Source organism: Anser brachyrhynchus (assembly GCF_964034855.1).
Source record: "Anser brachyrhynchus genome assembly, chromosome: 2".
NCBI classification, from domain to species: domain Eukaryota; kingdom Metazoa; phylum Chordata; class Aves; order Anseriformes; family Anatidae; genus Anser; species Anser brachyrhynchus.
In genome coordinates this window covers 160,934,070-160,944,035 of record NC_137695.1, presented here as the reverse complement: position 1 = coordinate 160,944,035, position 9,966 = coordinate 160,934,070, and the positions used below count along the sequence as shown (strand labels likewise).

The following is a 9,966-nucleotide window of genomic DNA, read 5'->3' as shown; positions in this document are numbered from 1 at the left end:
GGTCCAGAGCTCCCTGGGGAGGAACCCAGGACAGAAACTGCCCCAGGGGCAGGCCCAGGGGCAAGGTTGAGCCCCACAAGTGGCCTTGTGGGCAAAGCTGAGCCCCACAAGTGGTCCTGGGGGCAAGGTCAAGCCCCACAACCCGGCCCAGGGCAATGCTGAGCCTCACAAGTGGCCCCGGGGGCAAGGCCCAGCCCCACAAAGCGGCCCCTATGGTCGGGGCCAAGCCCCACAGGGGGCCCTGGGGCTAGGCCCAGCCCCACAACCAGGCCCAGGGGCAAGGCCGAGCCCCGCAAGTGGCCCCAAGGGACAAGGTGAAGCCCCACAGCCAGGCCCAGGGCAAGGCCGAGCCCCACAAGCAGCCCCAAAAAGCGGCCCCGGGGTCAAAGCTGAGCCCCACAAGGAGCCCCCCCAAGAGGCCCTGGGGGCAAAGCTCAGCCCCACAAGCGGCCCCAGGGCAAGGTCGAGCCCCATAACCAGGTCCCCGCTGCCAGGAGCGGTTCGGGCACGGGGCCGGGGGGCGGACGGCAGCTCCTGGGGCCCAGGACGGGGGCAGCACAACCGGGGGCAGCGACACAAGGACGGCGCAGGGCGTTGGAAAACCAGACACTTTAATCCCTCCGCGTTCGACAGTCTGAAAGAGTTAAAAAGTGGCTGAGCGAGGACCGGAGGACGCCGGGAGGCAGCAGCAGGGGCCCGCGGGCCCAGGCCAGGGCTCGGGGCCAGCGCCGTGCCCCCGCGAGCGTCCCAGGGGCGCCCAGAGGCCCCCGGGGAGGTGACAACGGGGACGGACGAGAGCGGTCACGGGCCGGCACCGTCCTTCAAAGTGCCTCGGCAGGAGCTTGGCGCCGGCCCCAGGAGGCGGAGGAGGCCGGAGGGCCCGGCCGAGCTCCTGGCGCGCGGGGCTGGGGGCAGAGCAGGGCCCCCCCGGGGCTATTGCATTGATCCGACATTCAATTCACCAGGAGAGGGGGCGCCCCCCGGGGCAGCCGGGACCCCCACGAGCGTCGCAGTCCCGGGGGGGGGAGTTGCGGACCCCCCCCCCCCCTCAGCGGCCCCCCTCGTAGTTGAGCACGTAGTAGTCGTGCACGTACATGAGGACGGCGATGGGCTGCCCGATGATCAGCGACATCCAGACGGCCGCGTTCCCGTAGTTACCCCTGAGGAACTTGGACACGAACCAGGCCAAAGGGATCTGGGGGGGGGGGGGTCAGGGCAGCCTCAGCCCCCCCCCCCCCGTTGCTGCAGGACTGGGGGGGGGACAGGGCTCCGAGGCGTCCTCCCCCCGTACCCCCTTACCTGCGCCGCCATCCCCATGAAAGCCCAGAGGCGGAACATCTTCAGCGGGACGCTGACCAAGTACTGCGGGGACACAGGGACAGCTCCAGCCCCCGGGGGGGGGACAGGGGCGGGGGGCAGACCCCCGGGGGGCTTGGGGGCGAGCACCGACCTCGTGGAAGAAGGCGGAGGCCAGGAACACGGCCGTCTGCGCCGTCCACTTGCTGACCCCCCGCTTCAGCATGGGCTTGTAGAAGTGTCTGGGGAGGGGCAACCCCGTGAGAATTGGGGGGACATGGGGGGGGGGGGGGCACGGACGGGACCCTCCCGCGGCCCCCCCGCACCTGAGGCACCACTTGTGCACGGGGATGTTCCAGTTCTGCCAGAAGTAGGTCACCGACTCCGAGTTCCTGCGGGGAAGGGCAGGGACCACGGGTTGGGGGCAGCCCCCCCCCGCCGTGCTGGGGGGGGGGGCCAAGAGGGGACACCGCCCCCCCCCCCCCCAACTCACCACCAGTCCCTGTAGAACTCCCGGTCCCCGAACTGCATCACTTCGGCCACCGCGTTGAGGCAGGAGTGGAAGAACCAGTAGAAGAAGATGAGCCAGATGAGGTGGTTGGGGACCTGCGGCGGGACGCGGGGCTGTCGGCGGGGGGGTCTGCCCCCCCCCGCGGTGTGGGGGTGGGCTGGGGGGGGGGTGAGGGGGGTACTCACGGCCAGCTTGAGGAGCCGCTCGATGATGCGGGAGTAGTCCATGTCCTATGGGGGGGGGGGGCGGCACCGTCAGCACCGGCCCCCAGCAGCCCCCACCCCAGCGAGATAATGCAGGGGGGTGACCCCCCCCCCCCCCGAGAGCCCCGTGCCCCCCCCAGCCTTGCTCACCCGGAACGGCTTCATGGAGTTCTGGATCGTGGGCACCATCCACTGGAAGGGAAAAGCCGCTGGAGCCCGAGGGAGCCCCCCCACCCCGCTGACACCGGGCAGAGCCCCCCCACGGGGAGGGGGCGCGCAGCCGGGGCCCCCCCCTACCTGCTGGATCAGCCCCACCATCAGCTGGATGAAGAAGAGCTGCAAGAGGACAGAGGCAGGGACCTCAGGGGGACGGTGGGGACCCCCTGGGGGGGCCGCCCCCCCAGCAGACCCCCCCCCGGGGGGGCTCTCCCCGCCCCCCCCCAGCACCCACCATCTCGAAGAGGCGCCGCAGCAGGAAGCGCTTGCGGATCCGCGGGGAGCGGGGGAAGTTGAGCTCGTAGCAGAGGGTGGGCGCGAAGAGGAAGTAGTACAGGTCTGCGGGACAGCGGCCGTGGGGTGGGGGCCGGGGGGGGCAGCCCCAACCCCCCCCCCCCCAAAAAAAATCCCCCCCCCCCTCGGGGCACTTACTGCTGTAGGTGAGGTTGTCGGGGTAGGCGACCCCGCTCCTGCCCACGTCCCCGTTGGCCTTGGCGGGTCCTGAAGCTGGGGGGGGGATGGAAGGAGGGGGGGGTGAGAGCCCACCCAGCCTGGGGGGGGGGTCCCCACGGCCCTGCCCCCCCCCCCCCGGCAGCCCCGTACCTGCAGCCGAGCTGTCCCCGCCCGGGGGGGCCGCTTTGGCCTCCCTCCTCTGGCGGCACCACTTGTTGAGGTCCCTGAAGGAGAACAGCTTGAGGAAGAGGACGGTGTAGACGGCCAGGGTGAACACGGCCCCCACTGCGGGCACAGACACGGGGGGGGGGCGGTGAGGAGGTGTTGGGGGGGGGGGGGCAGCGGCCACGTCCCAGCCCCGCCGTGCCACGGCCCCGGCTCCTCACCGGGCGTGATGGAGGTGACCGCGAGCACCACGGCGGCGGGGAAGCAGAGGATGGCCAGCAGGTTGGCGGCGTGCAGCGCGGCCCCGGCGCGCTCCGACAGGGAGCCCTGGGGGGGGGGGTGACAAGGAGGGGGTTGGGGGGGGGGCACAGCAGGACCCCCCCCACACACACACCCACAGAGCCCCCACGGGGCGAGCGGGGCCGCATCCTGCCCTCGTTCGGGGGCTCACCGCCGCCAGCCGCCTCTCCAGGGTCAGGGCCGCCACGGCGAAGACGTTGGCCACTGCGAGGGGGGGAGGAAGAGGAGGAGGAGGAAGTCAGTGTGTGTGGGGGGGGCACGCAGCACAGAGCCCCCCCCGGTCCCCGAGGCGCTCACCGATGATGAGGCAGAGCGAGGGCCAGCTGTAGGGGTCCTTGAGGAACAGGGAGACCACCTGGATGGGGTCCACCAGGATGCCGTACCTGCACCCGGGGAGGGGGCCCTGAGCGCGTCCCCCCCCCGGGGGGGGCAGGAACTCGGGGACGGGGTCAGAGGTCGCTGTCCGTCTGTCCGTCCCCCCCCACCCCCCCCCACTTACTTGATGAGGTTTTCCAGGAAGAGCCGAGCGTTGCTCAAGACCTGCAAGAGCGAGGCGGGCGTTGCGCAGGGCTGGGGGGGGGGGGGGGGGCACCGCTGCCAGGCCGCCCCCACCCCAGGAGCACCCCCCACAAACCCCCCCGAGGGCTCAGGCGTGTCCCCAAATCCCCCCCATGGGGCTGCCCCACAGCCATGACCCCCCCCCGGGGTTCCCCAGGGGGGGGTGACGGGGAGCCTGCCCCTTGCCCCCCCCCCCCGGGGCCGGCCTGTGCCACGCGGGCGCGCTTCTGGGCCAGGGTTCGGGCGGGCGGCGCCCAGCGGGGTGCGGCCCCGATAAGGGCGCCCCGGGGACAACGGGGACACCGAGCGGGGACAGCGGGGACCCCAACTGGGGACAATGGGGACCCTGAGCATGTCCCTGGGGACCCCCACTGGGAACACCGGGGACCCCCACTGGGAACACTGGGGACCCCAACTGGGGCCACTAGGGACCCCGACAAGGGCCACTGGGGACCCCGACAAGGGACAACGAGGACCCTGACCAGGGCCACCGGGTCCCCATCCGGGGCCATTGTAGACCCCAGCTGGGGGGTCACCATGGACCCCAACTGGGGACATTGGGGACCCCAACCAGGGGGTCACCCGGGATCCTGACCGGGGCCACTGGGGACCCTGAGCACATCCATGGGGAGCCCAACTGGGGACAACGGGGACCCCGACAAGGGCCAACGGGTCCCCAACTGGGGCCATTGGGGACCCTGAGTGGGGACAACAGGGACCCCAAAAGGGGGGTCACTGGGGACCCCAACTGGGGCCAACAGGGACCCCAACCAGAACCACTGGGGACCCTGAATGTGTCCCTGGGGACCCCAAGTGGGGGCCCTGGGTCCCCAGCTGGGGCCATTGGGGACCCCAACTGGGGACCCCAACCAGGGGGTCACTGGGGACCCCAAGTGTGTCCCTGTGGACTCCAACTGGGGTCACTGGGTCCCCAACCGAGGCCAACAAGGACCCCAAGTGGGGCCACTGGGGACCCCGACAGCGTCCCTGGGGACCCCAACTGGGGCCATTGGGGACCCCGACCGGGGGGTCACCGGGCTCCGTCCCGGCAGCGCCGAGCCCTGCTCCGAGCACCGCAGCGGCAGCGCCAGCAGCACCCGGGCGGGCGGACGCCCCCGGCTCGGTGTCGGGCGCTAATTAATCCCATTAGCTAATTGGATCCCCGCGGGCTGAGCCGCCGGGCGCACTCACCAGCATGACCACGCACCAGTTGAGGACGCCGCGGTAGTTGCTGTAGCCGCTGGCGGAGCTGAGCAGCGACTCCTGCACCCGGTGGCACCTGCGGGCAGGGGACGGGGGGGCTGATCCTGCACCCCCCCGCCCACCGGGACCCCCCCGGGAACCCCCAGGACCCCCCCGTGCCCACCAGGAGCCCACCAGGCCCACCGGGGACGCGGGGTCAGAGCTCCTCCGGGGCAGGATCGGGCCCAAAGCGCTGGGAGATGGGGGGGGGGGGTGAGGGGGGGCAGGGGTCAGGCTCAGCACCCACAGAGCAGGACCGGGGGGGTCCGGGGGGGTCCGGGGGGGTCCTGAAGGGGTCCTGGGGGGGTCCTGGGGGGGTCCCAAGCGGGTCTCGAGGGGTTCCGGGGGGGGGTCCTGAGGGGGTCCCGGGGCAGGTGCCCGGTTTCCCCCCCCCCAGACACGGTGCCCCCTCCCCCCCCCCGCAAGACACGGAGTCCCCCCCGGCCACAAAGCCCCCCCCGGGACACGGAAGCACCCCCCCGGTGCCCGCTGACCCGCCCCGGACACGGAGCGCCCCCCCCCTGGACACGGTGCCCCCCCCCAAGACACGGAGCCCCCCCCCGGTGCCCCCCCCCCGTCCCCGTTACCTGAAGTCCCCGCAGGGCTCGTGGCCGCCGTCCGAGCCCAGCTCACCGCCGCTGCCCGGTCCCGGTCCCGGTCCCGGTCCCGGTGCGGGGGGGGGGGGGCTGGGGGGGTCCCGGTGCCGCCTTGGCCGCCCCCCCCCCCCCGCCGCCGCCGGCCCCCCCCCGCCGCTGCTGCCGCCGCCGCTCCGCGCTCGCCCATGGCCGGGCCCCGCCGCCTCCCGGCCACCGTAGGGGGCCCCCCCCCCGCCGCCACGGCCTTTGTAACCTTGGCAACGCCCCCCCCCGCCCGGTTCCGCCCCCCCCCCCGTTCCGCCCCCCCCAGCCCCGCCCCGGGGCCGGCCGCGCACGACCGCGGACTACAACTCCCAGCAGCCCCCGCGCCGCCGCCGTGATGGGCGGCGGGGTGGGCCAATGGGGAGGGGGAGGGAGGGAGGGGGTCCGGCCAATGGGAGTGGCGGGAAGGGGGAGGCCGGCCAATGGGAGGGAGGGGGGAGAGGCGGGGGAGGGAGCAGCGGGGAGATGGGCGGAGGGGAGGGGGCGGTGGAGGGGGGGGCGCAAAGGTGGGGGGGAGGGGGGGGCAAAGGGGGGTAAATGGGGAGTAAATGGGGGGGACTGGGGGACTATGGGGGGCAATAGGGGGCTGGGGGTACCGGGGGGGCATGGGGGGCACTGGGGGGGCACGGGGGGGGCACTGGGAGGAATGGGAGGGCCTGGGTCAGAATGGGGGGTCATGGGGGGGCAAAAGGGGGGGGGGTTTGGGGGGGTGGGGGGCTATGGGGGGGGCAGTAGGGGGCCTAGGAGGGCAATGAGTCTGGGGCCATGGGGTGGGGGGCATTGGGGGGGTCAATGGGGGGGACATGGGGGGTACTGGGGGGGGCATGGGGGGGAATTGGGGGGAATGGGGGGCCTGGGTCAGAATGGGGGGGGCATGGGGGGGGAAAAGGGGGTGACTGGGGGGGGGCTATGGGGGGTAATAGGGGGAAACTGAGGGGGTCTGGGGCTGGGGGGGCATGAGGGCCTGGGGTGGAATGGGGAGGGGGGATCATGGGGGGGCAGTGGGGTTGGGGGCTGCAGGCTGGGGGCTGGGGGTTTGGGGGGCAATGGGGGGGTCTGGGGGGGGGGCATTGTGTGGGGTGGGGGCTGCAGGGGGGGGCTCCGAGCTGGGGGGGCGCTGGGGGGGTGCAGGCACGGCCCTGCCGCTGCTTCCCCTGCACTGGCCGTGGCGATGGGCGCTGTGCCGGGCCGGGCCACGGTGCGCCATGGTGTGCCATACCGTGCTGTGCCGTGCCGTGCCATAACACACCGTACCGTGCTGCACCGCGCCATGCTGTACCGTGCCGTACCATCCCGTGCCGTGCCGTGCCATGCCGTGCCACGCTGGCTGTGCCACGCTTGGCCACGCTGCGCCATCCCCTTCCGTGCCATACTGCGCTGTGCCACACCACGCCGTGCCATCCCGTACCGTGCCGCACTGGCTGGGCCACGCTCTGCTGGGCCACGGGGCCAGGCAGGCTGTGCCGTGCCGTAACGCGCCCAGCTGTGCCGTGCCGTGCCGTGCCGTGCCAGCTGTGCCCTGCCAGCTACACCATGCCGTGCCATGCCGTGCTAAACCGCGTCACACCGTGCACTGCTGGCCACACCACCGCGTGCTGTGCCCCCCGTGCCGTGCCATGCTGTGCCGTGCTGGGTAATGCTGTGCTACACAACCCAGTGCCATGCCATGCTGTGCCGTGCCGTGCCATGCCATGCTGTGCCGCGCCATGCTGTGCCACGCCACCCTTTACCACGGCATGCTGTGCCGTGCCATGCCGCGCTGTGCTGTGCCACCCCGTGCCATGCCATGCCGTGCCGTGCTGGGCTACGCTGTGCTACACCACCCAGTGCCGTGCTGTGCCAAACTGTGCTATGCCAACCTGTACCGTGCCATGCTGTGCCGTGCTGTGCCATGCTGTCACTGCTATGCCATGCTGCGCCACCCCGTGCCATGCCATGCCATGCTGTGCCATGCCATACTATACTGGTCCACGTTGTACTGTGCCAACCTGTGCCGTGCCATGCCATGCCATGCCGTGCCATGCCACCCCGCACCGTGCTGTGCCAGCCACCCCTCACCATGCCCCGCAGAGGCGCGGCGGACGCGGCAGCGGGTGCTGGTGCTGCGGGCGCTGCGCAGGGACCCGGTGGGGCTGGAGGCGCTGCGGGGGGCAGCGCGGGGCGAGGGGGGGCTGCTGTGCCCCGAGCTGCTGGGGCTCCACACCGGCCGCCTGCCCCCCGGCCAGGTAGGGCCACGGGGACCCCCCCCCAGGCCCGGCTCCCCCTCCTGCTGCCTCCCCCCAACCGCCCCTTTCCCCCCAGCCCCTTTCGCCCCCACCCTGGCCCCCATTCCACCGTCTCCCCCATCCCCATTCCCACCCCAATGCCCCCAGCCCCAATTACCACTTGTCCCCTTCCCACCCCCCATTCCCGCCCCATCCCCACTCTCTGCTGCAGCACCCCAGGGTGGGCGCCCCCCCCTGGAGTGCCCCCACCTCCTCCTGGGTGTCCCCCCGCATCCCAAGGTCCTGCCTCCCCCCAGCCAAGGCCGCCTGCCAGAGCCACCGGGACCAGGGCCAAGTCCTGCTGGATGTGGCTTGGAGCCGGCAGCGCTTCCCCCAGGGTGAGAGTGGGGTGGGGTGGGATTGGGATTGGGATTGGGATTGGGATTGGGATGGGGATGGCGATGGGGATGGGGATGGGGAAGGGATGGGGATGGGGATGGGATGGGGATGGGGATGGGATGGGATGGGGATGGGGATGGGGATGGGATGGGATGGGATGGGGATGGGATGGGATGGGGATGGGATGGGGATGGGATGGGATGGGATGGGGATGGGATGGGATGGGATGGGGATGGGGATGGGGATGGGGATGGGATGGGGATGGGATGGGGATGGGGATGGGATGGGGATGGGATGGGGATGGGATGGGGATGGGGATGGGATGGGGATGGGATGGGATGGGGATGGGATGGGGATAGGGATGGGGATGGGGATGGGGATGGGGATGGGATGGGATGGGGATGGGGATGGGATGGGGATGGGGATGGGATGGGGATGGGGATAGGATGGGGATGGGGATGGGGATGGGGATGGGGATGGGATGGGGATGGGGATGGGGATGGGGATGGGATGGGATGGGGTGGGGATGGGGATGGGATGGGGATGGGATGGGGATGGGGATGGGGATGGGGATGGGGATGGGGATGGGATGGGGATGGGATGGGGATGGGGATGGGATGGGGATGGGATGGGATGGGATGGGATGGGATGGGATGGGATGGGGATGGGGATGGGGATGGGGATGGGATGGGATGGGATGGGGATGGGGATGGGATGGGGATGGGGATGGGATGGGGATGGGGATGGGATGGGGATGGGATGGGGATGGGATGGGATGGGATGGGGATGGGGATGGGAATGGGATGGGATGGGGATGGGGATGGGGATGGGATGGGGATGGGGATGGGATGGGGATGGGATGGGATGGGATGGGATGGGATGGGGATGGGATGGGGATGGGATGGGATGGGGATGGGATGGGATGGGATGGGATGGGATGGGATGGGGATGGGATGGGGATGGGATGGGATGGGGATGGGATGGGGATGGGATGGGGTGGGATGGGGATGGGGATGGGATGGGGATGGGATGGGGATGGGGATGGGATGGGGATGGGATGGGGATGGGATGGGATGGGGATGGGATGGGGATGGGATGGGATGGGATGGGGATGGGGATGGGATGGGGATGGGATGGGATGGGATGGGATGGGATGGGGATGGGATGGGGATGGGATGGGATGGGGATGGGATGGGATGGGGATGGGATGGGATGGGATGGGGATGGGATGGGGATGGGATGGGATGGGGATGGGATGGGGATGGGATGGGGTGGGATGGGGATGGGATGGGGATGGGATGGGGATGGGGATGGGATGGGATGGGATGGGATGGGGATGGGGATGGGGATGGGGATGGGATGGGGTGGGATGGGGATGGGGATGGGATGGGGATGGGATGGGATGGGATGGGATGGGATGGGGATGGGGATGGGGATGGGGATGGGATGGGGTGGGATGGGGATGGGGATGGGATGGGGATGGGATGGGATGGGATGGGATGGGGATGGGATGGGGATGGGATGGGATGGGGATGGGATGGGGATGGGATGGGATGGGATGGGGATGGGGATGGGATGGGGATGGGATGGGATGGGATGGGATGGGATGGGGATGGGATGGGGATGGGATGGGATGGGGATGGGATGGGATGGGATGGGATGGGATGGGATGGGGATGGGATGGGGATGGGATGGGATGGGGATGGGATGGGGATGGGATGGGGTGGGATGGGGATGGGATGGGGTGGGATGGGGATGGGGATGGGATGGGGATGGGATGG

At 71.2% G+C, this 9,966-nt stretch overlaps 1 protein-coding gene across 1 annotated transcript; it reads right to left on the bottom strand.

Annotated features, from left to right (window-relative positions):
- Positions 1 to 594: 594 nt before the first annotated feature.
- On the bottom strand, positions 595 to 6,854 carry DGAT1 (diacylglycerol O-acyltransferase 1; the record flags this gene model as incomplete). Its single annotated transcript, XM_080582390.1, has 18 exons — positions 595 to 1,195; positions 1,300 to 1,362; positions 1,451 to 1,538; positions 1,623 to 1,688; positions 1,790 to 1,902; positions 1,993 to 2,037; positions 2,161 to 2,202; positions 2,308 to 2,346; positions 2,462 to 2,565; positions 2,659 to 2,733; positions 2,830 to 2,964; positions 3,066 to 3,171; positions 3,296 to 3,348; positions 3,442 to 3,527; positions 3,644 to 3,684; positions 4,894 to 4,981; positions 5,532 to 5,582; positions 6,832 to 6,854. The coding sequence occupies 18 exons, from the start codon at positions 6,852 to 6,854 to the stop codon at positions 1,049 to 1,051; spliced, it is 1,365 nt and encodes a 454-aa protein (XP_080438516.1). The 3' UTR covers positions 595 to 1,048.
- Positions 6,855 to 9,966: the final 3,112 nt, after the last annotated feature.